Source organism: Chaetomium fimeti (assembly GCF_033439085.1).
Source record: "Chaetomium fimeti strain CBS 168.71 chromosome Unknown B0H64scaffold_1, whole genome shotgun sequence".
Taxonomy (NCBI): Eukaryota; Fungi; Ascomycota; class Sordariomycetes; order Sordariales; family Chaetomiaceae; genus Chaetomium; species Chaetomium fimeti.
Window position 1 is genome coordinate 5343923 of NW_026944329.1, and position 25511 is coordinate 5369433.

Consider the following 25511-nt stretch of genomic DNA (forward strand, 5'->3'; position numbering starts at 1 on the left):
TTCAGCTTCAAGTTCTCGAATTGCTGTTATCCGTTTATGTACAATACCCCTCCACAGTTCATAAAGGGGCTTTCGCCAGTTATGCGCTTGACCAGAAACGGCTAGCTCTCCCGCGTCTTGTGCATTTACCAACGCGCCACGAGTCCCTGGCACTCAAGTTATCGCGTGCGCCTTCCCCTGACGATTAGCTCATCCGCTTAGAACAGCCCATACAGCTGGTGTTCCCCAAGTTGCACGACTCGCAGCGCTCAAGCGTTCCCGGGACTGCAACAAAGATGCCGCGATTACTAGGTAAGCATCTTTCCAATTCAATTTCCGCAGTATTGGAGAAAAATAACTAATGTGATGGCAGCCAGCGCATTGCAGCTGCGGCGCGATCCGCGCATCCTGAAGCTCCCGCCCTACGTGTCGCTGCTCTGCATACTCGTCGGTGTCGCCTGGCTCTTCCTGCTTCCTCTCGACCGGTACTCGCGCAAGACGTACATATCCGAAAATGCCCTCCTTCCCGGCCAGGTGCACACATATTTCGGCGGCAGTGACCAGAACGTGTTCCGAGCGTATAAGCACGAGGTGAACGAGCTGGTGGGCAAGAGCAATATTGAAATCAACGACAAGCTCGAACCTATTGTCAAGGGCCTTGGCCTGAAGACGGCTCGGCAAAACTTCACATACCACGCCGCTGGGCACACCTTTGCGGGTGAGAACCTTTATGCCATCCTACAGGCACCGCGGGGTGATGCTACCGAGGCCATCGTTCTGGTGGCCGCATGGGAAAATGTCAGGCACGAGATCAACAAAAACGGAATACCCCTCGCCCTGACGCTGCTGCGTTATTTCAAGCGCTGGTCGCTGTGGTCAAAGGACATCATCCTGGTGCTCACACCAGACAGCATTGCCGGCCCGCAGGCGTGGGTCGATGCCTACCATGACGCCCACGATCCCTCCCACGTCTCCAGCCTGCCGCTCAAGTCCGGGTTATTACAGGGTGCCATTGCTCTCGACTACGCCCAGGAGGGTCGCTTCGAAAGCGTGCACGTTGTATATGATGGCGTCAACGGCCAGCTGCCGAATTTGGATTTGATCAACTCGATTGTCAATATCGCCGGCGGCCAGATGGGTATCAACATCGCGTTACAGGAGATGTGGCGCCATAAGGGCGGATACCCGGACCGGCTGCGCACCATGCTGCGCGGCATGCTGAAGCAGGGCCTCGGTCTCGCCAGCGGCGCCCACAGCAGCTTCATCCCCTACCACGTCGACGCCGTGACACTACAACCGTTCGGTGAGGGCTGGCAAGACGAGATGGCTATGGGCCGCGTAGTCGAGGGCTCCTTTCGCAGTCTCAACAACTTGCTTGAACATCTGCACCAGAGCTTCTTCTTCTATCTGCTCATGCGGACCGAACGCTTCGTCAGCATCGGCACTTACCTGCCCAGCGCGATGCTGGTTGCCGCCAACTTCACAATCATGGCTATTGCGCTGTGGGTAAAGAGCGGCCAGCCGCCAGCGGGCGCGACACCGCCAAAGAACAAGACCGAAACACCCGACACCACAACCGCCCCTACCGCCGCCGAGCGCGACTTGTTTCTCCCGCTCGGCGTCGTAACCCTCATCCAATCACTCTCCGTAATCCCCCTCTATCTCTTCAACCACGCCCCAGAAAGCGTAAGCCCTGCCACCCACCCAACCCCTTCCCAAACAAACCCCGCTAACCAGCTCCAGGCCCTCACCCCTCTCTTCGCAACCTTCGCCGTCCTCAACACCCTCCTCCCGCCAGCCCTCTCCCACCTCCTCACCACCCTCCCCGCCACACCCACCACACCGCACCAGTACAACCTGATCAAGTCCTTCTCGCTCCTGCTGCTGGGCATGTTCCTGTCGACGCTCGCGACGCTCAACTTCTCGCTGGCCATGATCACGGGCCTGCTGGCCGCCCCGCTGTCCTTCGTCCGCCCCTGCCGGTCCGCCGCCGCCAAGGCCGCCGCGTCCGCGCTGCTGACCGCCGTCAGCCCGGCCGTCGTGCTGCTCGCGGCCGCCCTGTACTGGGGCGTCGACGTCACGACCGTGCTGCGCGAGGCCTCGGTCGCCTGGCACGTCTGCGGCACCTACTCGCCCGTCGTGGTGTGGTGTGTCTGGTGGCCCGCGTGGGTTGCCGGGAGTGTTGTTGTTCTTGGGGGGAGGCGGGAGGAGGCGGTCAAGGAGAAGACTACGTGAGTTGTGTTGTGTTGTGTTGTGGGGGGATGGGGGGTGTTGAATGGATGGGATGAGAGGAAAGTGGGTTTTTGGAGGGAGGAATGTTTTAAAAGGGGATGAGATACCCATACAGAGAGCATAGCGTTAAAACACACACAGAGACGAGTACCGAATTACGATGGGCGGTCTTAGCACGCCTCATGGTTTGTCATTTAGACGTGGCGAGTCTATCATCATACAAGGCATGTCATCATGTATGTGTCCGTGGCCGTAATATTTTGTCCCATTCTCACCCCTCCCCTATCTATGCCGCCCACACGTCCTGCCCCACGGTCTCGATCCAGTTGCCCAGCTGGTTGACGCTCGAGTCCCACTCCTTTAGCCGCCCGCGCATGTTTTCGATCTGCTTCATGTCCAGCACCTTGGGCTGCACCCAGTTGATGTGCGCCACCTCGTCGACCTGGTCGATGGTGCCGCGCAGCAGGCCCAGGCTGAGCGCCTTCATGATCAGGTGCTCGATCTCGTCGGGCCGCACCTTGGTCTCGGCCGCGATGGTGGCAAAGGTCATGGCGCGGTCGTGCGGCGGGCGCCGGAACACGGCCTCGGTCAGCGCCGCCAGGTAAATCTTCTCGCGCAGCTGCCGCGCGTGCTGGGCCAGGAGCGCGTTCGACTTGATGTGGTTCGCCAGCACGTCGTATGCCGCCAGGTCGCCGCGGTTGAACGCGAAGAGCAGCTCGCGCAGCCACTTGTCTTCCTCGCGCTCCGAGAGTGCGTCCAGGATCGGGTGCAGCAGCAGCTCGCCGAAGTTGTAGATGCTGCTGCTGACCAGCGCGGCGATCGACAGGTCGTACGCGCGGCTGCGCCGCTCGGCGGGGGAGAGGGACTTGATGTCGATGCAGGCGAGGTAGAGGAGCGCGTTGCGGTAGTAGGAGCCGAAGTCGGCCTTGGCTTGGTAGTAGTCGGCGTTGGCGCCGTAGAAGGCCGCGTGCACGATCGTCTCGACCGAGTCGAAGCTCTCGAGGACCCGCTCTGCCCGGTCCAAGTCTTTCCTCGCGCCGTCGAGGTCCTCGAGGTCGAGCCTCACGCGGGCCACCGCAATCGTGGCGAACACCAGGGCGTCCTGTGACTCTTCGTTGTCCACCTTCTTGACGACCGCTTCCATGAAGGAGAGCCGCTCCTGGTTGTCTGTTTGTGTGCTTGGGTCAGAAAACGCCTTGCGACGTCCCGCAGCAGGACCGCATACCTCTACATTGTGTGGCCGCCTTCAACGCAAGGTCGACGAGCTTGAGTTGGTTGATTTTATCAGCAAACTTGAGGACGAAGACCTTGTAGAACTGTAAGCGCTGCGGTGCGCTGCCCGGGTTGTTGAAGAACTCGATCAGTTGGTTGGTGAGCTGATGCCATAGCTTGCGTTCCCATAGTGTCTCAAACTCGAGAATGAGGGGTTGCAGCTCATCGGGGGCGCTGTCCCGCTGCTCGCCGAGGAAGTCGGAGATGGTGTCGACGTTCATGTTCGACCACCGATGACTGGGAAATTCGTGGGAGGGGTTCGGAGTGGGGGTTGGATATTTCCGCAGCTTTGACTCAGGCCGTTCGTTTTTGAAGTCGAGTGTCTGGGTGGTGGTGACAAACGCTGGGTATCTGGTGGGAATCGTGGGGCTGATGATGTTGGGAGTTGGCGGTAGTGGAAGGCACGAGCTGCAGCCCGCCCGCCATCCTCCCACTTGACGCGGCAGGGAGCAGCCTATTGGTAACGGTACGTACCTTGGCTATGTGGTCCGTGCTTCAAGCTGCCTTGCGGATGTTATTGCCTCTTATTGGCCAATCACCCAGACGTTTTATCCTGCCTGGACGGGTTCGTGTGGGTCGGAGCTTGGAGCCGGCGGGCAGCATCGATTGCTTGGGCGAATTGCATGAAGCTCGTCGCCTCAGTTGTCAACGTCAATTGACTGCGACGCCGCCCACCTTGGGATTCCACATCCACCACCAGCCACCATGGCCTCCCTGCCGACTCTCGTGCGGGCGACGGCCCCCAAGATTGCGAGAAGCGCACTGCAGCGCCGGGCCATTCATTCCGACGTGCACATCACGCGCACCGGCAAGCCTATTCTCCGGACCGCCGGCGGCCGGTTCGTGGCTTCCTTTCCTTGTCCGGAACCTCGCTGACGGAACCCGCCTCCAGCTCCTCCCTCGGTGGGCACACCGCTACCGTCTTCGGCGCCACCGGCCAGCTCGGTCGTTACATCGTCAACCGGCTAGGTTCGACCACCCGCCCCGAGGCAATTTCACCCCTCAACTAACTAGAGATACCGCAGCGAGACAAGGATGCACCGTCGTTGTGCCGTATCGGGAGGAGATGGCCAAGCGCCATCTCAAGGTGACCGGCGATTTGGGCCGTGTTGTGTTCATGGTGAGGGACCCGGAGCCGCAGAGGGGAAGGCCAATCGCTGAATGAAAGCCAGGAATACGACCTCCATAACACCCAGTCGATCGAGGAGAGCGTGAGGCACTCGGACGTCGTCTACAACTTGATCGGCCGAAACTATCCCACCAAGTGAGTGCAGCGTGCTGGGGTAGCAAGCGCAAACGGAAGGGCTGACGGAACTAGGAACTTCTCCCTCGCGGACGTGCACATCGAGGGTACCGAGCGCATCGCAGAAGCCGTTGCTAAGTACAACGTTGACCGGTTCATCCATGTCTCGTCGTACAATGCCAACCCCCAGTCGGCTTCCGAGTTCTATGCGACCAAGGTAACGACTTACTTCTTCGGTCTTATTGAAGTACCAGCCGCGATTCTGACCCCGCCTACAGGGCTACGGTGAGAAGATGGCGCGGGATATCTTCCCCGAAACCACGATTGTCAGGCCGGCCCCGATGTTCGGCTTTGAGGACAAGCTGCTGCTCAGGCTGGCCAGCATCACGAACCTTTTCACGGCAAACAACATGCAGGAGACGTACTGGCCCGTGCACGTACGTATACAACAGTCAAACATGCATGCCGACCGATTTCTAACGGGCTGCAGGTCATCGACGTCGGGGAGGCGCTGGAGAAGATAATGTTTGACGACAACACGGCGTCCCAGACCTTCGAGCTGTATGGCCCGCGGCAATACTCGACCGCCGAGATTGCCGAGTTGGTCGACCGCGAAATCTACAAGAAGCGCCGACATATCAACATGCCCAAGGCGCTCCTGAAGCCGGCGGCGGGGTTGTTGAACCGCTTCATCTGGTGGGATATCATGTCCGCCGACGAGGTTGAGCGCGAGTTCCACGATCAAGTCATCGACGAGACGGCCAAAACGTTCAAGGACCTCGGCATGGAGCCCAGCGACATCAGCAAGTGGACTTATCATTATCTGGTACGTCACCTTTACTACTATTGTGCATCGCATGTGGCTGACCCCCCACACAGAAGGGCTTCCGTTCGTCGGCATACTACGATCTGCCGCCCGCGACCGAGAGGGAAATGCGGGAGGAGAAGAAGTACATCCACGTGCTTGACGACCAGTAAAAAGGGGCAGCTGGGCGGGTTAAGGTCGAGGCGGCAGGCTGAACACCGTAGAGTGTATATACACGTCGTAACTAGACGTTATTCCCTTTAGTTCGAGAGTCCATGAGAATGGTTTGAAAGTCGCGCGCACGTCGTCGTGGTTGCGGCCGCCTTGTCTTCCCGAGTGTGCACGAGCTTTCTGCTTATTCCTGGCGCCTTCATCGGTGAGAAGACCTGCGTCATGGCGAAAACAGTCATAGAGAAGGCCATGCCGTAATGGAATCTGCAAAATCCAGCCCAATTTGCAACCCAAATGCAAATGGTTTGTCGAATCCCCCACTCAAATTAAAACTCTGTTTCTTGGCCCCCCTCACAGAAATGCCAACTTCGCCATCTCCATCTTCAACCCCAGCAGCCGCCAAGGCAGAGTTAGATTCGTCCAAAATGACCATGAATGAAAGTGACGACGACGGCCTGTAAGTTGCACTCTCGACAGAACGAAACGACGATACTAATTAATCCACGCAGAGCGCTCCCCGCTTCCACCCTCGATGCCCTGAAAGAGTTCTACGCCGAGCGCGATGCCCGCGCAGACGAGTTCAACAAACTCAAGGTGCAGGCCGAGGCGATCCACGCAGCCATCGATAAGGATGAAATGAAGCCTTTGTCCATGGATGCGTTCACGGAGGACTGGAATGAGAGTCAGTTCTGGGTACGGTTCCTACGATCCAAGCCTTCCCCGTTTGCTTACCCCGTCCATCCAACTTTCATCGGGGAAGGGGGCCGGGATGGTATTAATTGATGATTGATACAGTATGCTGATGAAACCGCCGAGCTGTACACGAAGCTCATGCTCGAGGGAGCCACGTCGGACATGACGGTGGCGGTTGTCTCGACGCCGAGTGTGTTTGTGGCACTAAAGAATGCCTTGGTACGTTGCTGTTTCCCCGATGCCTTCCAAGGAGGACGGGATTGCTGACGGCCACGGACAGAACGCTGCTCCTCCAGAACAGCCCAAGCCCAAGCTCATCCTGCTCGAGCACGACAAGCGCTTCAACGTCTTCCCGGAATTCGTCTACTACGACTTTGCCCAGCCGCTGAAGTTGCCAGGTTTGTCGCCCTCTTGCTTTCCCTGCCACGCTCGACTCGGCCAGAATGTTATACTAATCATCCGCTGCCCAAAAGACCACCTCAAAGGTACCTGCGACCGCATCATCTGCGACCCGCCATTCCTGAGCGAAGATTGCCAGACCAAAGGTACCTACCTATTATCCCCATTATATCCCCCCCCTTTCCCCACCGTCAACCCCCAAGATCAAGAAGCCGAATCGCTAACCCTCAACCCCGTAACTACCCAGCGGCGCTCACAGTCCGGTGGCTCGCACGGCCGCTCTCACCCGACACCGAGCAGCAGCAGCCGCGGCTGATCGTGTGCACGGGCGAGCGGATGAAGGACCTGGTGACGCGGGTGTACCGGGCGTTTGGGCTGCGCACGACCGACTACGATCCCGTGCACGCGCGGCAGCTGGGCAACGAGTTCTACTGCTATGCCAACTTCGAGTCGCCCAGCTGGCGATGGCGGGAGGGGGCATAGAGGGGCTGTGAGCCTCTGCGTTCGCAACGGGCCTGTTTAGGGGGGGGGGGGCGGGACTAGATTGGATTTTACAGGATTATTCATAGACAAATAAATAAATAAAAAAGAAGATCTAATACATTACTTTGATGGCTGGTTGTTGAATGAATGGATTCAATCGAATTGATGGACCTGGCTGAGAAAAGGGGCGCCTGTTAGGGTTGGAATTATATATAGCGGAAGGCGTCGGCGCACTTCAAAACTACGAGTCCCAAACGGCAGTCTCTTTTTCAGAATAATAATAGGTAGTGTGCTATTATATAAAAATTGATATCACATTGAAATGGCCCCTTTTAAACACCAGAACTTTGCACCTAGAATTGTCACAAATAACATTTTCGAGCTGGAAAATCTCGACTCTGCCTGCTGCAGTAAAGGTTGTCCCATGCTTTCCCAAGCCAAACCAAACCTCCCTCGACGCCATAACACCTCAAGTTTCTATCGAGTGGTAGAAACAAACCCCGTGCGCGGCATGACCCTATGCTATGCGCCGGGCAAGAAATGAAAACCACCCGGGATCTATTAAATTACAAAAGCAGCCCCCAAGAAGGAAAAGACCCAACCGGAACGCCTGGCCAGCAGCATGCCCCCTCTCTCGCCTGCCGTCTCACGCTGGGCTCACGACAAGGACCGCACGACGTAAAAGAGCAGATACGGCTTGGCGTTGAGTACGTCCGACTTCTGCGCCAGCTCTACGCGGTGGTCGTTGAAGGCAAACCACTGTCCCATTTGTTGGCCTCTTGGTTCGACAGAGATGGGGATATCATCGGGGTCGGGAGGGGAGATGGAGGAGGACGGCGGATCAGGGGCAGTAGGGCGGGTACTCACTTGGTCGCCGACCCGGCAGTACGACACGTAGTGGCCCGTGTCGATCTCGCCGACGTGCACGACCACGCTGACCAGGTCGTACGTGCAGGAGCGGGCGAGCTCGTAGTTCTCCTTGCCGGCATCCGGGCCGCCGCCGGAGCGGCCGCGGTTGGTGTACGGTAGCATGTTGAGCTCGAGCGGGAACTGCACGGGCGTGTCGATCTTTGCGGCCCGCTCGTTGCGGCCCTGCTTATACTCGAACCGCTGCGTGACGGTTAGCTTCTTTCATCCATCTCCAAAAGGGTGTCGGCGGAGGCCTGTTTTACCTTGAGCTGGATCGACAAGACATTAGGTAACCGCTTGATGCTGGTCTGCCGGCGGGCTTGCTGCATCGAGCTGCAGTTGTGGCAGCGGTATTCACACTTGTCCGACTTGATGTACTCCTCGTCGAGACATTCCTGCAGTGTCAGCAACCCTCTTGACGCGGACTTCTTGCCCTTCTTGTGTGATAGGTTCTCCAGCGGTAGGCTGAGATCCAGGAAGCTCTGCACCTGGTGCGTCACGCCGCTGCAGTTTTGGCAGGTTGTTGTGCTCTGCAACTTGCCGTAGAAGGTTTGGTGAATGATGCAATTGCAGCTGTGTTCGCTGCCGATCTCTGGCCTCTTGCCGTCCCCATTGCGTTCGTGCAGCTCCTCGGCCAGGAACTGGAAGAACTCATGGGCATCTTGCTCCTTGGTTGCCACCAGAATCTCAAAGGCCTTCTTCTGGTTGTACCAGAACGCCGACAGGATGCTGGCTGCCGTATACCCGTTTGTGTTTTCGAGCGAGTAAAAATCTTGGAACATGTCGTCAATGGCGCAGCTCAAGCAGTAGTCCACGTTGCAGGTGCTGCTAGAATGGCCGTCGCTGAGGTAAAAGTTCCTGAGGATCGGGTTGTGGAGAAAACTCTGGAGGACGACATTTTGGTAGCATGTGGCACCGGCATTGTAGATGCCCCGCAGCCCGTTCGACTTGCACGAGGCCGTCGTTGTGTTGGTCGAGATGTATGCCGGGTTGTCCCGAACAGGATCTGACGTTTCGAACAGCTCCTCATGTTTGCGTTTCCGCACTTTAAGAATGTCAGTGGACTGCGGCGGCGACAACCATTCGCATTAGCTCACGGCCAACGTACTTGAGAAGGTGCCTGTGCCGATCTTCTTCAAACGGAGCTCCTCGAACGTAGGGTCCCAGACAATATCGTCACACATTTGGCAGTACAGAGCACCGCTCCTGGAGTCGACATCTGCGGCCAAGTTAGTGAGCCGTGGATACCCGACCAACACTACCAACCACGGGGGACGCCAACATACAGAACCTGTGCGACTTCTTGTTGCCATGTTTTGTCCGGTCGTCTTCCGTGAGGGTCGAGGGGCATTGGAGGCAGAGATATGTAGGAGTGAGCGAGGTCACGATCTGACCATCGATGGCCTTGGCAGTCTGCGGGATCAGGGGGTTCGTATCGAAGATGCTACGGAGAATTGCCCTGTAGTGTTGGATCGACGTGTTTGTTGTTGCTTGGTCTTGATTAAAGAGCCTCTGCAAATGTTCTATAGCTGTTGTTAGAAGGGAACCACAAGGTGGGAGACGGGCATAGCTTACCGCAACCGTACATGGGCTGCCCTGGTTGGGGTGCTCTGACTTTGTGGTTTTTGGGCGACGCCGGTGTCGCGGGCCTTGCCGACATGTTGAAACTTGTTTCGTATGTTGAATCGGAGAAGGTCGGGGAAATGGAGTTGTTCGTGGGAGTGTTGTTTTTCAGAACGCCTTCTCGGTGTTGCTCGGGTCGCGGGTGTTTGCGATTGCACTATCGATTGTTCTCGAGACCCGACGGCGCGTGGAAAGAGATCGAGTCGTACAATTGACGGAATAGGTTTTGAAAACACCGCTGGGTAATTGGGCACGTTGTGCTTCAAGAGTGGTGGACGGTGTTTATAGAGTAAAGCGTCGAGATACCCGAGTTGTAGGTACGTGGGTTGGAGGCAAGGAAGCCCGCACGCGAGGGTTTGCCAGGTGCAGGTCGGTAACGTAGTTGCGCGTGGATGGACAATAGTCAGGAGCCTGCTCACCCGGTCAGAGCACATTCACATGCAAATTGCAGAAAGGCGACAATAGGCAACTCGATACTTACTTCAATCGGTTTGCACCATGACAATATCAAAGTTTATTGTTCGCCTCTTGTTCAAGTCGATTACGCCTGCATCCCGTCGTCGAAATGATGTCCAACTGCCCCTGACCGAGGCGGCTTCGGCTGGCTGGAAATTGCTTATCGAGCCCACTGCCAAGGCTTATCGGTGGGCGTTGCGTGCCTCAGCTCGGGCGCTAAATGGGTGCCGCGACGTGGGGACATGGGGGACAAGGAGCGCGTTGACAGGGGGTTTCAGCCCGCTCAAACAAGCCTCGGGACTGGCCGAATAATTCCGTGCTCTTCGGCTTCTGTCCAGCTGCAGCTCGTGACGTCAAGTTTGATGGCACTTGCAGCTCAGGTTTTGAAGTGTCACTTTGTATTTCTGTTCACGCCGTTGTGATTCAGCCCCTGTCGATCATTCTCCTCTTCCCGGATATTCGTGGATATTCATGGATACCTATCGTCGGTGTCCCGATGCTAAGAACTAAACCGAACCTTTTTTGCATCCTAAGCGAAGTTCTAGACGATAGAATCATTGCGAAGTAGAGCACGTAGGACATGCCAAAGCAAAGTTACACCCACAGTTCTGCAAACCGAAGCAACAAAAAGCTCTCACACAGTAGAGCACATGCCACAGATGAGCCAAGATCCCTAAGCTCGGCAACATGACATGTACCCCGCAGCTGGCCGGGACACCACAACCCCGCGTCAGCCCTCGTCCGAAGTGCAAGTACCACCCTTCTCCCCCATAACCGAGAAGACCTGACAGCCAGCCACCAATGCGCCTGCACCCGGCCGGCCCGCTCCTGCAGCCACTCCTGAGACTCAAGCCCCTCAAGCCCCTCAACAAGATGAGCAGCAGCAGCAGCAGCACCCAACCACCACCCCAACTCCCACCCCTCCCCGAAGTCGAGCGGCTCGCGCCGGGCTGCATCCGCATCCTGGGCGGCAACCCGGGCAAGTTCACGCTGCAGGGCACCAACACCTACCTCGTCGGCACGGGCGCATCACGCCTCTTAATCGACACGGGCGAGGGCCGCGCCTCGTGGCTGGCGGCGCTGCGGCGGGTGCTGCGGGCGGAGGGGGCGACGGTCGCGGCGGCGCTGCTCACGCACTGGCACCACGACCACACGGGCGGCGTGGCCGACCTGCTGGCCGCGTGGCCGGGCACCCCGGTCCACAAGCACCAGCCCCAGCCCCAGCCGGAGCAGGAGTCGGAGGAGGAGGACGCGGCGGGCTGGGCGGGGCTGGCGGACGGGCAGACCTTCCGCGTGGAGGGCGCCACGCTGACGGCCGCGCACACCCCCGGCCACACGGCCGATCACGTGGTGCTGTTCTGGGCCGAGCGGGGCGCGCTGTTCACGGGCGACAACGTGCTCGGCCACGGCACGAGCGTGTTTGAGGACCTGGCGGCCTATGTTGCCAGTCTGGAGCGCATGCGCCGCCTGTATGACGGGGACGGCCGGGAGGCGGGTGGGCAGCAGCAGCAGCAGCAGCAGCAGGCGACGGCGTACCCGGGCCACGGCGCCGTGGTGCTCGATGGGCCCGGGAAGATCGCCGAGTATATCCGCCACCGCGGCCAGCGTGAGGAGCAGGTTGTGCAGACGCTGCGTTCGGCTTTGGGCAACGGGGAGGTGGCCGCGGCGGAGGAGGGGAGTGGGAAGGGGACTGGGAACTGGAGTGGGGGGGATGGGTGGACGGTGATGGAGCTGGTCCGGAGCATCTACCGGGATGTGCCCGAGACCTTGCACCCGGCGGCGGCCGGTGGGGTCGCGCAGATTTTACAGAAATTGCAGAAAGAAGGGAGAGTTGTGGAGGTAGACGACGGGGAGCGGTGGAGGCTTGCTTCGGGGTCGGGCCGGTCTGCTTTGTGAGACTTCGGCGGCGCGAGCTTGTATTGGTAGTGGATGTATGTATGTACAATACCAACGGAGTGCCACAACATAAAATGCAACTGGCTAACTCGGTAACTATACACAAGTACAATCATGTACAAAAGTCATTGCGCCACCCCTGGTTGACATCCACAGCACCAAACATCCCCGCCGGTCGGTACGGATAACGATAGGAGAGCTGGGGTTTCAGAGTCGTTCAGCCCTACGACTCCAATCTCTGGCAACCATGTGGGATGACGTCAATTTCAAGATCTTCAAACATGATCTCGCATCGCGGCGAGGTTGTGCGCCCGAGATCTTCAAACATCCTCGCGTCACTGTATTCGCGATCTGGCGAGCTGATGAGCCGCTTGAGCCGCGCACTTAACAAACAGAAGCAGTTGTGGTGATCCGTCGCGCGACCCTGATGGGTGGTGGGATCCTTGACAAGCACACAGTGTGAGTTTGGAGAAAAAAGAAAAGAAAGAGAGGCGAACCCTTGTCAGCGCCCGCGGGCAATATCGGGCCCGCTCGGCGAGAGCTTCTCATTCTTCTTATTCTTTTTTTCAGATCGTTATAGCACCCCACCTGAATGGAGCTGCTTCTGGTCTGCTGCCGAAATATCATGTCCGTCTTGTCTCCGTTTTATCTCTGGTCACTTTCTCGGCGCATACTGTGAAAGTGTCTGCATGTCCACGTCGAAGTGCTGTGTGACTCTGAGAGGACAGCCCCGGCGAAGACGGCAAGATCTTCATACGCCGAGTATGCAACCCCCTCACAGCTTGCTCGTCTCCAACCAGACTTGTTGTTCGGTTCCCGCTGAGGTTGGATCTCCCGCTGCCGGCATCAGCGACAGCTTGCTGCACTCCTGCAATCGGGAAGGGCAGACTGGGGTGCAACAGAGCAAGGGTCCACGCGGAAACATCGCGAAATGGTGGGGTCACATTTTCCAACGGCAGAGGGAAGCTGGCAAATCCAACGGACGTTCCCACGGCTGACGATGGCCGGGAAGGATGGGACGGAGATAACCTCGATGCCTTACTGTGTACTGTTTGTTGTGTCAGGCACATACGACCGGGCGTATATCCCATTATTCAGCATGGAGCCAAACGCTGGCTGTTGCTGCTTATTTTGGTTACGGAGATGGTGTAAGCCAGGGACAACGCCGCAAGGCCGTGAGCAGGAGCTTGCGAGCGTTGGGCAGCGAAGGCCAACAAAGTGATCCAAGTGATCCGTCAAAGTGATCCGTCAACGCCCGATGCTGAGAGCACACATCCAGTTGACCTCGTTTGCTCCGCGTCTCGGGCTCTGTCGCAAGTCCGACTCCGCCGACTGCCGCCAAGATGCGACGAGATGTCCAGGAAGGGCGGTTGCTGCGGGATGGAAGTCTTGGCCGCGTCTCGGTACTGTGCGGCAGGGAGGGTGGTATCGGGTTTGTGGGCGGAACTGACTGATACAACTTGAATCATTTTTTGATCATTTCTCGGCGTCCGAGGGATTCAGGACGCTTCCCCCAGCCTCCAACTGCCGCCGAGGCTGTACAGAGCCTGTGAGCGTCAAAGTCGCAGGATCATCAACTGGGCCATGACCACGCGGCCGAGACGTAATCTTTCTGGTTGTACGCACGGTAGAAAGAGAGATGAGCTCAGGTGCATACCTAGAGAACGACGACAAATGGGGGGGGTGACTCAACGGGTTCTTAAAAGCCCCGCATCATAGGGAATGAATGGCCCGTGGTGTTTCCGGCCTTCCGTCCTTTGCTGTTTTAGTGTAGGTCATGGAAGCTCGCCGATGAAGCTCACGTAACTCCGGGCCCACCTCCAACAAGACGCCATCACCATGAAGTTTTGAGCGAATGGCATTTGGTCTCCGTTCCACGACCGCCGGTGTGTCGGGCGAACCCTCACACCGCCGCTACTCTGTAGATGGGGTTGACATGTGATGGCAGGCTTCACCCCAAGCTGACCCGACTGTCACTAACCACCATTGGCCAAGTTGAAGCTGTTGATGCGTATTTGTGGCTTGCTGGAGTGTGGTTGTAACCTGCATAGTCAGCAAACGGGCTCAGTTGATGGGCGATCGACCCTTCATTCCCCGCACAGTATGCGACACACGGTGGACCTGGATTCCCACCTGACACCTCCCCGCCGCCGCCTTTCAAGAGTTTCGGATGTCCCGGAGTTGGTGAGGCGCAAAACATGAAGGCATCGCCAAAACTGGGCACCAAACAGGAACGGCCGGGTGGCCTGACTCCTGCCTAGGCCCTGGGCATCTTGGTTGCGAATTACCAATCAGCAACCGGGACAGGAGAAGCGAACTGTTCCGTTGACATGACCGTTATTTGTTTTATTAATCGGAGCTGTCACAGGCCAGCGTTTAGTTTATTCTCTTGCCCGCCGTTTCCGGCGCGCGACGAGCGTTCTCTCTCTGTCGGGGTTGAAATACTAAGGTCGCCCTCTCTTCGGTTCTTTGTTTCCTGCTGTCTGACCAGTGACCTATCCCTCGTCTGAACAAGCCGAGGCCAAACCCACACATCATCAGACGCCGTCGGCCGTGCATCAACCGATAGCTACTCAGCAGCACCGACGCCAACTCACTAAAACTAACAAGGGTATCGACGGCACTCACTACCGAGCCGATATTAAACAACGAGCGCCACCGCGGTAGGGCGGGTTGGGATTATACCAGCCGAACCCATTCGAGCTTGGAGTTCGTTCAGACGAAGCTTGGGGACTTTGGTGACCAGACCGGGAGCTGTTAGCCATGAAGGCACCCGTGACTTCACTTTTGCCCGTTCTCGCGAGCGCTGCGATCCTGGGTCTCGTCCCGGTCGCTCTTGCAAACGCCGATGGTGGCCACAGCCATGGGGATGACGGCATGGGCGGGATGGGGATGACAGACGCCGATAAACCCTTGCCCGAGGACCAATACCCCCCCACGTACTTTGCCCACCCTGATCACAGAGCGGCCATCTACGGGCATATCGCCTTGATGGTCCTGGGATGGGTTTTCGCGTTGCCTGCTGGTAAGATCCACACTTTGTAGAACAACCAGGGACGAGTTGCTGAGAGCAGGGTCTTCTAGCCGTCATGTTGTCGCTCGCCCGTTCACGTTACACGCTCTTCGTGCAGTTCGCCTTCCTCGCCATCAACGCGGGGGGGTTGCTGCTGGGTGTCATCTACAATGCTAGCACACCCGATCTATACCCGAACAACGCACACCACAAGCTCGGCTGGATCGTGACGTCTATCGTGGGCGCGCAGGTGGTAATTGGTGTTTTGGCACGTGTTGCGGGTATGTTGAAAAGGGAGAAGTTCAAGCTACCAAGCCGGGCCGAGGAGCGCCAAGGCTTTATCCCCGTCTCAACTGCCGCCATGGCCGAACACGAGTCCCGGTATTCTCTCTCCGGGCCGTACGGCCGCTTCTCCAACGACAGTGGTCAAGGCACTGAGCCAAAGACGGAGTCACTTCGCAGCCATTCGCTTTCGTCCGGTGCCGAATCCCCGCCGAGTCCCATCCGCGATGCGCATCGGGAATACCACCATGACGATGACACCGACGAGGACATCGAGGCGCGTTTGCCCATGTTCTCCAAGTCGACCAAGGCTCATTCGATCGTAGCCAAGGTTGCAGGAAAGATTTCAGACCGGTTCTGGAAGGTCTTGCTTTTTGCTTACAACTTTATCGACCGGACAATTCTGATCCTCAGCTTCATTGCTCTGTGCACGGGTATTATCACCTTTGGCCGCTTTTTTGTGAGTATTTTACCCGGCTCGAAAGAAAAAGAGGCATATTACATTGAGTTCATGCTAACAAAGTATTAGGAGGGCCATGGTATTTTCAGCGGGCTGGCGCACTGGATCAAGGGTGGTGTTTTTGTCTGGCTCGGCATCTTCACTCTCGGTCGATGGGCAGGTAGTTTCGGTGATCTCGGATGGGCCTGGAACATACGCCCCAGGAGGGCGGGCCAGAAATGGCGCCCCTCAGCCGAGTTCGTCGAGAGCGCCGTCATCTTCTTCTACGGCTCTACCAACATCTTCCTCGAACACCTCGGCAACTGGGGTGGTGAGTGGAGCGCCACCGACCTAGAGCACATGTCCATCACCGTCCTGTTCATCGGCGGCGGCCTGGTAAGCAAGCCACTCTCACCATCTACCCGCCCGCTGTTTCCATAATATTAATATCTCCTGCAGTGTGGCATGCTCATCGAGTCCACCAAAATCCGCAACCTCCTCAACTACACCGTCACCGAGGCCATCCAAACCGCTCCCCACTCCCCCACCACCATCAACAACAACCACCACACCTACACCATCCCCCACGGCAACGACCCCGAACGCAACCCCCCCCACCACCACCGCAGCCACCACCACAACGCCCAACCCCAACCCGACGAGCACTCCGAGCCCGAAAGCTACGGCTTCTCGACCAACCCGATCCCCGCCCTCGTCATCGTGCTGCTGGGCATCATGATGAGCTCGCACACGCAGGGCAGCATGGTGTCGGGCATGGTGCACAAGCAGTGGGGCAACCTGCTGACGGGGGCGTCGCTGGCGCGGGCGCTGACCTACGCGCTGGTGTGGCTGCGCCCGCCGCGCTCGGTGCTGCCCTCGCGCCCGCCGACCGAGTTGTTGGCGGCGTTTGGCATGACGGCGGGGGGGGTTGTTTTTATGGCGAGTGTGCGTATATTCTTTGTTTTCTTTTCTTTTTTTTTCTTTTGCTTTGTGGAATTGGGGTGGTTTTGTGGGTTGTTTGGCTGACTGACTGATTATGATACAGGCGGGTGATACTATTGATGGCATGATTCACTACCAGCTAGACGCCATGTTCATGTACACGGTCACCATGGGCTTGGTCGGTCTGCTTATGGCGTGGGTCATCGTCCTGATTGCCCTCAAGGGCTGGGCTGCGAGGCGCGAAGCTGGCCGGGCTTGATCGGCTTTCGCTGAGCCTGCTGCTGCCCTTACCGGGTAGCTTCGCTTGAGTGATGGATTGGAGTGTGATGACTTCGTGTGAGGGTTGGGTGGCTAGTACCGAGATGGGGGTGCATTTCAACACGTCCCCTTGAAAAAAGTGGACCGTGTTGGTTAATCAGGGGAATGGGAGGTGGTTTGAGGTGGACATGGCTGCGGCGTGCTTCGATTCTTGTCGTCCTGAGATACCCCCTTTTTTTATTTTTTGAATGACACGATGGGATGATGCTGGGATGAAAGGGTGGGGGATTACATGTCAACGGGGTTTGAGCGAGCATGAAGAGAAGGTAATGTGTGACTACTTCGCTTCCCGCGCCGTCCGGGAACTGTAGCATGATCGGGGTAATGAAATTGGGAATGATAAAGCCCTTACACAACACGCTTCACTCTTTTAAATTGAGGGGGTTGATTACGGGAGTTGCCCGGTATTCTTATGCCCGCGATTCAACTCGGCTATAGCGGTCATGTTCCGACCTGCCTGCGCCGTAGATAACCCCCTCCATTACGCCCCGTGGTCTAATGGCATTCCTTCCTGTGGCGATGGTGTGGGACGGGCCAATATATATTACTTTGCATTGAAAAGTCGTCAAAGATAACGAGCAACATAGCGTTCTCATCACTCCAGCCACTCCATCAGTCGTCAGGGTAGTATTCCTTGAGATTCGACACGAATGTGCAAGTCTCTGGGTCAAATCGCAGAAAGAACTTGCCCGCCACGAACATGAGATCGTCCGAGACAAGGCTAGGGTCAGAGACGATAACTACGTTATCTTGGGCCACTCGCAACCGGTCAACGGTAGTCTTCCTGGGTGAACTCAGGGTTTGTCAGTCTAGTGGCATGGTTTGAAATTGGAAGCGCAGAACCCACAGGCAAGTGTAATACGTCCTTTGCGGCCCCAGCCTGGTCGAGTGCACCGACTCGGTCGGATCAAACACGTCGCCTTCCTCCTCGGCCTCGGCGGCATCGAGATAATGCGGCATCGGCAGGCTCGCGCTGCCCATGGCCGCCCAGCCGTTAATGACGCCGATGAAACCGTATCGGCGATGACGGAAAACCTGCCCGATCTTATAGCGGACACGTGTGGTTATGTCCTCCGTGTACCGCCGGCTAACTTCTGGTACCCTCTTGTCAAGGTTCTCGAGCATGCCGAGGGCTTCGTGCACGTTGTGCCAGGGGTTCCGCTGCCGGCGGTGTGGTTGCGAAATCACGAACTTGTCGTATAGAGGAACGAGGTACTTTTTGACTATCCAGACATCTTCGCTCCAAGATAGGGCAAACTTTTGAAGGAAAGCGTCTAGGTTCGAATCCCAGTGGAAGCTAGATGTTTGCTTCATCAAAAGCTCTGCCCACATCGAGGCGTACCTGGCCGCATCCATGTTCAAACCAGGGTGACCGCTTCGCAAGCGCCTCATCTCAGACCCTAAGGCATCGTTGTCTGCGAGATTGTGGGCAGCGTCGTAGGTGGACTTGATATTCTGCGCCGTCCGCTGCACGATAATCGGAACGGGTGACGGTGTAAGGAATGCTTCGGTCCCCTGAGTCCAGCCAAACTCGACAAGCCTAATCCGTAAGTCGCTGAGGGTAACCTCGTGGTCAGATCCGTACGGGTCCAAGCACATCCGCTTCGTCTCCCCATTTGATTCGTCTGTTTCATCACCGTCTAGATCCTTCCCGGCTGGGGCGTACACCGCTGCGTGGACGTGGTTGGGGAAGCCGAGACAAAAAGCGGTCAACCCTAAGCGTTCCGCAATACAGGTGAAGATGGCGCTCGAAATTATAGGGAGGGAAGGGTGGTCCTCTTCAGACAGGGCATGGCCGATGAAGCAGTTCCTGAGGTTGCGGTAGTTGATGTCAGAGCGGTCCATACCGGTGAGATTATTTGCTCTCAGCCAGCGGACTAGGGACAGGGCTTTCTCTCTGGTGGATAGGTCTTCGAATGTCGGGTGCTCGGTCCTGAATCGCTCAGCGAGTGTATCGAGTGTCCGTACCACCTAGGGAGGCATCAGCTACGGGGTTCGTGGGCGGTTGTTTCGCACGTGGACATACGTAATCGAGGTCCTCTTCTCGGTCGTGCAGCACAAACATATCAAACGCGCCCAGCGCGGTGTCGAGACCCTCAGAGCTCAATGCTCGGCCCTGATACCTAGACCACAATTCCACCGCCGCGCCCCTGTGTATGCTGTCTAATGCCGAGTTCGCGTAGTACCTGCATGGGGCTTAGCCATGGTTGGAGCTAAAGGGTCCGGAATTTGAAAATATCTATCGTACCTCCTAGCCAGGACATCTTCCGTATCATCGTCAACGTGACACTGCTCCAGTAGGTAGTCCTTCACATCGTAGCCCAGCTCGCAAATGCCCTGCATCCGTTTTAGCTGGCCGAGCTTTGTCGCGATTACGCCGTCTAGTAACCGTGCCGCCTTGTCGTTCCTATGCTTTCTTGTGATCCATAACCCCCTCCAGTCTACCGCAGACGCGAGCGTCGCAAGCTTCTCCGAGAGCTTGTGCTCAGGTTGCCAGAAGCGAAACGAGCTTTGGCAGTGCCATCGCCACAGAAGGGCCTCGTTTGAAAGGTGATGATATCGGCGGGAGACTAACTGGAAGCTCGCAATCGTGTGCTCGGGTGGTACATAGAGTAGGATATGGCGGATGATCTCGTCGGGGACGTCCTCGAGCGACGAGCGCATTGCGTAATTCCAGCGCCACAGAAGCGCCCTGCTTGGCGAGGTTGCTTGGGATAGTTTTGGGCGTTGAGGAGGTTTGGTCTAAAGCGGGAGGTAGCGGGAGGGGCTGCTTATAGCATGTATGTGGAAGGGTCGTAGGGCGGGCCGACGAGGAGGGGGGCGGGAACCCTGGGAGAGACGAATATGAACGTCGAGGCCGATTCGATGTTCTCGTCCCTGGATAATTCACCCCCACCACCAATTACTTCTCAGCGGTACAATGTAACGATGTGGCCCGAGCTTTTAGCCCGGCTTGGCCGCTATGACATGCGCTGATCCCTGGCCGGGTGTCCCTTATCGATCGCGGGGTAGTGCGCCGTTCCATAACAAATTTACCGTTCGGCTCGAACCCCTCCACAGCCCACATTGCCTGGTACTTCTCCCGTCGTCTGAAGTGACTCACGGTCGGGTTTCAGGGGTTGCAAAAACCTGCATTTCGATTGCTTGCTACCGAATTTCAACAATCCGAGTCCGATTCGCAAAGTCACAATGGAGAAGGTCACCGAAGCCTTGCAAAAGGCCGCCATTGGCGGCGGCGAGAAGAAGCCGAAAAAGGAGAAGAAGGGCGCGGCCGCGGCACCGGCCGCCGACACGGGTCCTCTCGAGATGCAGCCAGCCCCGGGCTTTCTGCAAGAGCGTCTTGATCTGTTCGATCAATTGTACAAGGAGCAGCAAGAAGAACTGGCCAAGAAGCCCCGCGATGAGATCCTGATTACCATGCCCGACGGCACCGTCAAGCCCGGCAAAGCGTACGAGACCACACCGGCCGAGATCGCCAAGGGCATCTCCAACAGCCTGTACAAACGTACTGTGGTCGCGAGGATTGACGGGGAGCACCTATGGGATCTCGACCGCCCGATTGAGAAGAGCTGCAAGCTGGAACTGCTCGACTTCAACGACGACCAGGGCAAATTTGTCTTCTGTGAGGGATCCTAAGGAGAGGATAATGGCCAGGGAGGTGGCTAACATATGGTGTTCTAGGGCATTCCAGCGCCCATATCCTCGGCGAGGCCTGCGAGCGGAGGTTCGGTTGCTCGCTGTGCATCGGTCCCCGTACGTTCAACCCAGGTCCCGAAGATTCTTACCACCCTTCTAACCCCTGACGATACAGCGGTTGATAATGGATTCTACTACGAGATGGCTCTGCCAGGCGGCGCCGCCGTGCAGTCTACCGATTGGGCACCCCTCGAGAGCATCGTCACCAAGATTGTGAAGGAGAAGCAGCCCTTCCAGAGACTGGTATGTTCAGGGGAGGGGACTGCCCTCAAAAAGTGGCTCCGTCTTTCTGCACACACAGTTGAGTCCACTACGACTTACACGCAAAATAGGAAATGAGCAAGGAGAACCTGCTCAAGATGTTCGCCTACAACCCCTACAAGGTTCACATTATCAAGGACAAGATTGCGGACGGCACAAGAACCACCGTTTACAGAAACGGCCCCTTGATGTGAGTCAAGCTGGTGCACCACCCGACCTCTGGCAAGTGCTGACGCAGTTATAATAGCGATTTGTGCCGTGGACCCCGTAAGCTAGCCCACCTCTGACCGGCCTCAATCCGTGCTCTCGCTTCCCCGTGGCGGGAATGTGTTTCCAGACGAAGCTGACCCCGCCCAGATGTGCCTGATACCAGCAGGATTGAGGCCTTTGCTATCATGAAGAACTCCTCCTCGTAGTATGTGTTACATTTCTGCTAGACAAGAGTCTTGTATTCGGCCCCTTTTCTATGGGATCAAACTAACCATGCCGAAGCTTCCTTGGCGATGCCAACAACGACTCCCTGCAGCGAATCTACGGCGTGTCATTTCCGGACAAAAAGCAGATGGCTGCCCACAAGAAGTTCCTTGAGGAAGCTGCCAAGCGCGATCATCGTCTGATCGGAAAACAGCAAGAACTCTTTTACTTCGAGGAGTCGTCACCAGGTTCTGCGATGTGGCTGCCACACGGCATGCGCATCAACAACGCTATCATGGACTACATCCGTGAGGAGTACTGGAAGCGGGACTATGACGAGGTCATGACCCCCAACATGTTCAATCTGTCCCTCTGGGAGCAATCGGGTCACTTGGCTCACTACAAAGAGGACATGTTCCTGCTTGATATGGATAAGGAACAATTTGGCCTCAAGCCGATGAACTGCCCTGGTATGTCGTTGCTTACACTCTAATCTGGCGCTTACTAACAAGTTTATAGCCCATGCAATGATGTTCCGTCACAGGGTAAGTAGGCCGTCTTCGTGGCAGTATCGAGAGTTACTGATCGTCCACGATAGGAACGGAGTCACAAGGAGCTACCACTGCGCCTTGCCGACTTTGGCGTCCTGCATCGGAACGAGGCTAGCGGCGCGCTGAGCGGCCTCACAAGAGTGAGGCGGTTCCAGCAAGACGATGCCCATATCTGTACGGTTTCCCTTTGTATCGTTGATTCCTGCTTCCTAACTAGCCCTAGTCTGCCGCGAGGATCAAATCAAAGAGGAGGTCGCCGATCTATTCGACTTCATGAGTTCTTTCTATGGCATGCTGGGTCTTAGCTTCAAGCTCAAGCTGTCCACGCGCCCAGACAAGTTCATGGGCGAGATTGCTACCTGGGACAGCGCCGAGTCCCGCCTCAAGGAAGCCCTTGATGAGTTTGCTGCTGCGAATGCCGGTGTCACTTGGGATCTCAACCCTGGCGACGGCGCCTTTTATGGGCCGAAGGTCGACATCGCTGTTTTGGTGTGTATTTCCCCGAAGCTCTGATGATAAAAATGGCAGATACTAACCAGACATTGATAGGATTGCCTCAACGTATGGTTACTTTGCTCGTGTTCTCTTAGCCAACTACTAACACATTTGACAGAGGCAATGGCAATGCGCCACCATTCAGCTCGACTTCCAGCAACCTATCAACTTCTCTCTCGAGTACCAGACTGCTGAGAGTGTGCAGAAGGACAAGAAGGACGCAGCAGCGCCCAATGCGGCTCCGGCGCCGGCTCCTGCTCCGGCTCCTGCCCCAGCACCCGACGCCACCGCCGACGAGAAGAAGGATGGCAAGGAGAAGAAGAAGCCTCTCCTCATCAAGAAGCCGCTTGCACCTGGTTGCGCGCGACCCGTCATGATTCACCGCGCCATGGCTGGCAGCATCGAGCGTTTCACCGCTATTCTGGCCGAGCATTTCGCTGGCAAGTGGCCGTACTGGATGTCTCCGCGGCAAGTCATTGTCATCCCCGTCGGCATGGGCTTCCTAGGCTATGCTAAGGAGGTGGCTGCACTTCTGAAGAAGGAGCGCTTCCACGTTGGTATGTGCTTTGTTTCGTCCTACTGGTTTCGCTCGCTGTGGCTGACTGACGTTATGTAGATGTCGATAGCAGCGGCAACACCCTCCAGAAGAAGATCCGCAATGGCCAGCTGGCTCAATGTGAGTGACTATCGACTATCTCTCTGCCACCTCGCTTGAAACCCGGAAGCGCTAACTCTTTCAGACAACTTCTGCTTCGTGGTTGGTGACGACGAGATGCGCAACCGCAAGGTCAACATCCGCTACCGCGATGACACCTCGACACAGGCGAGAGACGTGCCCGTGGACCTGGAGGACGCGGTCGAGAAGCTGCGCAAGCTCAAGGCTGACCGCGGGATGTACAACCCCTTCCCTCACAAGAAGGAGGACGAAGCGAAGAAGGCTTAGGTGTAATCTAGCATGGGGTAGTAGGGGGGATTTTGTAAAATGGCGCTTTGCACCGTCCGCAATCCGCCTCGGACATACACAAATGTGCTGGTCATTCTCCCGTTCACTTCGTTTACCACGTTCTTGGGAAGCAGCATGCTCTGCATCACACCTCAATGGTGGAGTGAACCCCAGCTGCACACCGCGTTACTGAGAATTGACGGAATATTGAACCAAAACCATACATAGGTAGTTACCTACGCATGCAAACAAGTGATCAAACCACGAACAACCCGCAATCCCCATCCAATCAACCGCATTTCTTTCCGCTATATGAGTTTTAAGATATCGTATGCTCGCTCGTTCTAAACCGTCCAACCCGCTCCGTCAACCCCCACCCCGAATTCCCAAAACCAACATCAACTCAAATCCCAAGACCTCCATACATGTTTCTGTGTATACAACCTCCTCGCACCTACGGCTTCGGGATATGGATAGTCCTGCTGGTCATCAGGCAGCCGTGGACCATGAAGAGCAGGACGACGGGGTGGAGCTCGAGGGCGGAGCCGGCGAACCAGACGCCGCCGGGGAGGGCGTCGTGGATCCAGCCGTTGGACACCCACCAGGCCATCAGGGCGTCGAGCCCCAGCGTCGTCGGGATCGGCGTGCCCTCGAAGTAGCGCGCCTTGCCCGTCGCGTCCTTGGGGATCGCCGCCGCCGTCACGTTGAACCGCGCCAGCCGCGTCAGCCCGCACAGCACGAAGAACCCCAGGCACAGGTGGTCGACCGGCGTGCGGACCCCGATCGCGAACGCCACCGCCGCGGGGGAGACGCCGAAGGAGATCTGTTTGTTTGGGGGGGGGTTCGTTGGTTAGTGACCTGGGCGGTGCAATACAATAGGGAGGTTGTGGGGGAGGAGTGTATGTACCAGGTCGGCGAGGGAATCGAGTTCCTGTCCCATCATGCTGCTCTTTTTCCTCCACCGCGCGACTTTGCCGTCGAGAAAGTCGAAGAAGAGCCCGAACGGGAGGAGGGAGAGCGCGGCCCAGAGGTTGCCGTGCTCCGACGGGTCGCCAATGCAATAGCGCATCGAGGAGAAGAGAGAGAGGATGCCGCAGAGACCTGCCAGAGGGGGTATCTTGGTCAGCTGCGGCCCATTGTTCATGTCGCTCCCAATGTGTGTGTTCGTGGGAAGCCGTGGGGGGGTCACTCACCGTTCATCTCGGTGATGAGATCTGCTAGGTGCAGCGCGCGGATGAGCGAGAAGTGTCCGGCATCGGTCTCGAGCAGAATCTTCTGCTTGTCTGACGCTGCGGTGTGCGTTAGCTACCGGGTTGTCTATCTCGCTCCCACAGTCTATCCTCCGGATGCGCCAGGAATATGACAGATGAACGTACTCGGCAGATCAACCCGGCCGCCCTCTTTCGAGGCGCCACCATTTGCGGCGGACGCGCTGGTTCTTTTGGACATGTCGTCGGCGGTGGTTGTCGACCGCTACTTGGTTGGTGTTTCTGAGAACTTCGATTTCGATTTGTTTCCGGGGCGACAAGGAGAGGGAAAGGGTGATAGTTTGTTGCGCCGGTCAAAACTCTAGTCGAAGGCAGGGCCGCAATCCCAACCTTTAAGGCCTGCAGAACTGTTGACGTCGGAGGTGTCTTGTGTCGCCGAGCCTGTTGCCGTTGGTTGGTTTTGGAGACCCCCCGCTAGCGCGGTAACTTTGCCGGCAGCAGCAGGGGTCCGTCCAATTAATGCCGTCATTTTCCTGCTAAGCAAGGCCCAGACCGCCTACCCAAGTGGTCGTGTTTCGTTTGGTAATTACGTCATTGGAAACTTCATGATGGCACGACGATAAACAACACACCAAGTATACATAGTCTCATAGTGTAGTACAACCCGAACAGGCAGCTCTTCTGTCTGCAAGATTCTATACATCAACCGATATCGGTTGTATCGCCACGTTGTTTATGTAGGATACGCCGAAAAAAACACACAGCCACGTTTCCAACAGCGTTTCAGA

At 57.0% G+C, this 25511-nt stretch overlaps 10 protein-coding genes across 10 annotated transcripts; 6 read left to right on the top strand and 4 right to left on the bottom strand.

Annotated features, from left to right (window-relative positions):
- The first annotated feature begins 139 nt into the window (after positions 1 to 139).
- On the top strand, positions 140 to 2368 carry B0H64DRAFT_422142 (Gaa1-like protein). Its single transcript, XM_062805556.1, has 3 exons — positions 140 to 291; positions 353 to 1665; positions 1723 to 2368. The coding sequence occupies exons 1-3, from the start codon at positions 276 to 278 to the stop codon at positions 2212 to 2214; spliced, it is 1821 nt and encodes a 606-aa protein (XP_062665030.1). The 5' UTR covers positions 140 to 275; the 3' UTR covers positions 2215 to 2368.
- On the bottom strand, positions 2369 to 3889 carry B0H64DRAFT_353451 (uncharacterized protein). The gene is made up of 2 exons (XM_062801510.1): positions 3437 to 3889; positions 2369 to 3378 (listed from the first exon to the last, which is right to left on the bottom strand). The coding sequence occupies exons 1-2, from the start codon at positions 3702 to 3704 to the stop codon at positions 2498 to 2500; spliced, it is 1149 nt and encodes a 382-aa protein (XP_062665031.1). The 5' UTR covers positions 3705 to 3889; the 3' UTR covers positions 2369 to 2497.
- Positions 3890 to 4064: 175 nt separating this feature from the next.
- Positions 4065 to 5894, top strand: B0H64DRAFT_383842 (uncharacterized protein). Its single transcript, XM_062802974.1, has 8 exons — positions 4065 to 4322; positions 4376 to 4452; positions 4509 to 4603; positions 4656 to 4747; positions 4802 to 4943; positions 5005 to 5163; positions 5217 to 5552; positions 5606 to 5894. Exons 1-8 carry the CDS (start codon positions 4189 to 4191, stop codon positions 5702 to 5704), a joined length of 1134 nt encoding a protein of 377 aa, XP_062665032.1. The 5' UTR covers positions 4065 to 4188; the 3' UTR covers positions 5705 to 5894.
- B0H64DRAFT_383843 (putative N6-adenine methyltransferase-domain-containing protein) lies at positions 5895 to 7304 on the top strand. The gene is made up of 6 exons (XM_062802975.1): positions 5895 to 6159; positions 6212 to 6395; positions 6498 to 6614; positions 6676 to 6793; positions 6869 to 6940; positions 7042 to 7304. Exons 1-6 carry the CDS (start codon positions 5960 to 5962, stop codon positions 7275 to 7277), a joined length of 927 nt encoding a protein of 308 aa, XP_062665033.1. The 5' UTR covers positions 5895 to 5959; the 3' UTR covers positions 7278 to 7304.
- A 630-nt stretch (positions 7305 to 7934) lies between these two features.
- Positions 7935 to 9846, bottom strand: B0H64DRAFT_438581 (ubiquitin carboxyl-terminal hydrolase-like protein; the record flags this gene model as incomplete). The annotated part of the gene is made up of 5 exons (XM_062806361.1): positions 7935 to 8387; positions 8450 to 9231; positions 9295 to 9405; positions 9473 to 9709; positions 9762 to 9846. 5 exons carry the CDS (start codon positions 9844 to 9846, stop codon positions 7935 to 7937), a joined length of 1668 nt encoding a protein of 555 aa, XP_062665034.1.
- Positions 9847 to 10949: 1103 nt separating this feature from the next.
- B0H64DRAFT_40935 (beta-lactamase-like protein) lies at positions 10950 to 12256 on the top strand. The gene has a single exon (XM_062804708.1). The coding sequence runs from the start codon at positions 11067 to 11069 to the stop codon at positions 12159 to 12161; it is 1095 nt and encodes a 364-aa protein (XP_062665035.1). The 5' UTR covers positions 10950 to 11066; the 3' UTR covers positions 12162 to 12256.
- Positions 12257 to 14822: 2566 nt separating this feature from the next.
- On the top strand, positions 14823 to 17110 carry B0H64DRAFT_40954 (uncharacterized protein). The gene is made up of 5 exons (XM_062804718.1): positions 14823 to 15186; positions 15246 to 15916; positions 15986 to 16291; positions 16355 to 16840; positions 16941 to 17110. Exons 1-5 carry the CDS (start codon positions 14925 to 14927, stop codon positions 17094 to 17096), a joined length of 1881 nt encoding a protein of 626 aa, XP_062665036.1. The 5' UTR covers positions 14823 to 14924; the 3' UTR covers positions 17097 to 17110.
- Positions 17111 to 17508: 398 nt separating this feature from the next.
- On the bottom strand, positions 17509 to 19999 carry B0H64DRAFT_383855 (uncharacterized protein). The gene is made up of 4 exons (XM_062802976.1): positions 19404 to 19999; positions 19182 to 19341; positions 18003 to 19126; positions 17509 to 17948 (listed from the first exon to the last, which is right to left on the bottom strand). The coding sequence occupies exons 1-4, from the start codon at positions 19817 to 19819 to the stop codon at positions 17768 to 17770; spliced, it is 1881 nt and encodes a 626-aa protein (XP_062665037.1). The 5' UTR covers positions 19820 to 19999; the 3' UTR covers positions 17509 to 17767.
- A 74-nt stretch (positions 20000 to 20073) lies between these two features.
- B0H64DRAFT_383856 (uncharacterized protein) lies at positions 20074 to 23683 on the top strand. Its single transcript, XM_062802977.1, has 14 exons — positions 20074 to 20777; positions 20837 to 20908; positions 20967 to 21094; positions 21184 to 21302; positions 21360 to 21379; positions 21470 to 21527; positions 21605 to 21996; positions 22046 to 22071; positions 22125 to 22251; positions 22301 to 22566; positions 22627 to 22638; positions 22691 to 23129; positions 23189 to 23248; positions 23313 to 23683. Exons 1-14 carry the CDS (start codon positions 20345 to 20347, stop codon positions 23513 to 23515), a joined length of 2355 nt encoding a protein of 784 aa, XP_062665038.1. The 5' UTR covers positions 20074 to 20344; the 3' UTR covers positions 23516 to 23683.
- On the bottom strand, positions 23684 to 25189 carry B0H64DRAFT_383862 (uncharacterized protein). Its single transcript, XM_062802978.1, has 4 exons — positions 24892 to 25189; positions 24709 to 24804; positions 24423 to 24616; positions 23684 to 24338 (listed from the first exon to the last, which is right to left on the bottom strand). Exons 1-4 carry the CDS (start codon positions 24962 to 24964, stop codon positions 23970 to 23972), a joined length of 732 nt encoding a protein of 243 aa, XP_062665039.1. The 5' UTR covers positions 24965 to 25189; the 3' UTR covers positions 23684 to 23969.
- Between the last annotated feature and the right edge of the window lie 322 nt (positions 25190 to 25511).

Bases quoted from the DNA above. Each gene is read 5' to 3' on its own strand.
- B0H64DRAFT_40935 (XM_062804708.1), top strand. From the start codon at position 11,067: ATGCGCCTGCACCCGGCCGGCCCGCTCCTGCAGCCACTCCTGAGACTC.
- B0H64DRAFT_422142 (XM_062805556.1), top strand. The intron at 1,666-1,722 runs GTAAGCCCTGCC...AACCAGCTCCAG, and splicing joins TCAACCACGCCCCAGAAAGC to GCCCTCACCCCTCTCTTCGC.
- B0H64DRAFT_383856 (XM_062802977.1), top strand. From the start codon at position 20,345: ATGGAGAAGGTCACCGAAGCCTTGCAAAAGGCCGCCATTGGCGGCGGC. The intron at 22,072-22,124 runs GTAAGTAGGCCG...CGTCCACGATAG, and splicing joins CAATGATGTTCCGTCACAGG to GAACGGAGTCACAAGGAGCT. The intron at 23,130-23,188 runs GTATGTGCTTTG...GACGTTATGTAG, and splicing joins GAAGGAGCGCTTCCACGTTG to ATGTCGATAGCAGCGGCAAC.
- B0H64DRAFT_383842 (XM_062802974.1), top strand. From the start codon at position 4,189: ATGGCCTCCCTGCCGACTCTCGTGCGGGCGACGGCCCCCAAGATTGCG. The intron at 4,323-4,375 runs GTTCGTGGCTTC...ACCCGCCTCCAG, and splicing joins CTCCGGACCGCCGGCGGCCG to CTCCTCCCTCGGTGGGCACA. The intron at 5,164-5,216 runs GTACGTATACAA...AACGGGCTGCAG, and splicing joins AGACGTACTGGCCCGTGCAC to GTCATCGACGTCGGGGAGGC.
- B0H64DRAFT_40954 (XM_062804718.1), top strand. From the start codon at position 14,925: ATGAAGGCACCCGTGACTTCACTTTTGCCCGTTCTCGCGAGCGCTGCG. The intron at 16,292-16,354 runs GTAAGCAAGCCA...TATCTCCTGCAG, and splicing joins TGTTCATCGGCGGCGGCCTG to TGTGGCATGCTCATCGAGTC. The intron at 16,841-16,940 runs GTGCGTATATTC...ATTATGATACAG, and splicing joins GGGTTGTTTTTATGGCGAGT to GCGGGTGATACTATTGATGG.
- B0H64DRAFT_353451 (XM_062801510.1), bottom strand. From the start codon at position 3,704: ATGAACGTCGACACCATCTCCGACTTCCTCGGCGAGCAGCGGGACAGC. The intron at 3,379-3,436 runs GTATGCGGTCCT...GCACACAAACAG, and splicing joins GGCGGCCACACAATGTAGAG to ACAACCAGGAGCGGCTCTCC.
- B0H64DRAFT_383862 (XM_062802978.1), bottom strand. From the start codon at position 24,964: ATGTCCAAAAGAACCAGCGCGTCCGCCGCAAATGGTGGCGCCTCGAAA. The intron at 24,617-24,708 runs GTGAGTGACCCC...CCCCTCTGGCAG, and splicing joins TCTCATCACCGAGATGAACG to GTCTCTGCGGCATCCTCTCT. The intron at 24,339-24,422 runs GTACATACACTC...CCAAACAAACAG, and splicing joins TCGATTCCCTCGCCGACCTG to ATCTCCTTCGGCGTCTCCCC.
- B0H64DRAFT_383855 (XM_062802976.1), bottom strand. From the start codon at position 19,819: ATGCGCTCGTCGCTCGAGGACGTCCCCGACGAGATCATCCGCCATATC. The intron at 19,127-19,181 runs GTATGTCCACGT...ATGCCTCCCTAG, and splicing joins GAGAAGAGGACCTCGATTAC to GTGGTACGGACACTCGATAC. The intron at 17,949-18,002 runs GTGGGTTCTGCG...ACAAACCCTGAG, and splicing joins AGGACGTATTACACTTGCCT to TTCACCCAGGAAGACTACCG.
- B0H64DRAFT_383843 (XM_062802975.1), top strand. From the start codon at position 5,960: ATGGAATCTGCAAAATCCAGCCCAATTTGCAACCCAAATGCAAATGGT. The intron at 6,160-6,211 runs GTAAGTTGCACT...TAATCCACGCAG, and splicing joins GAAAGTGACGACGACGGCCT to AGCGCTCCCCGCTTCCACCC. The intron at 6,941-7,041 runs GTACCTACCTAT...GTAACTACCCAG, and splicing joins CGAAGATTGCCAGACCAAAG to CGGCGCTCACAGTCCGGTGG.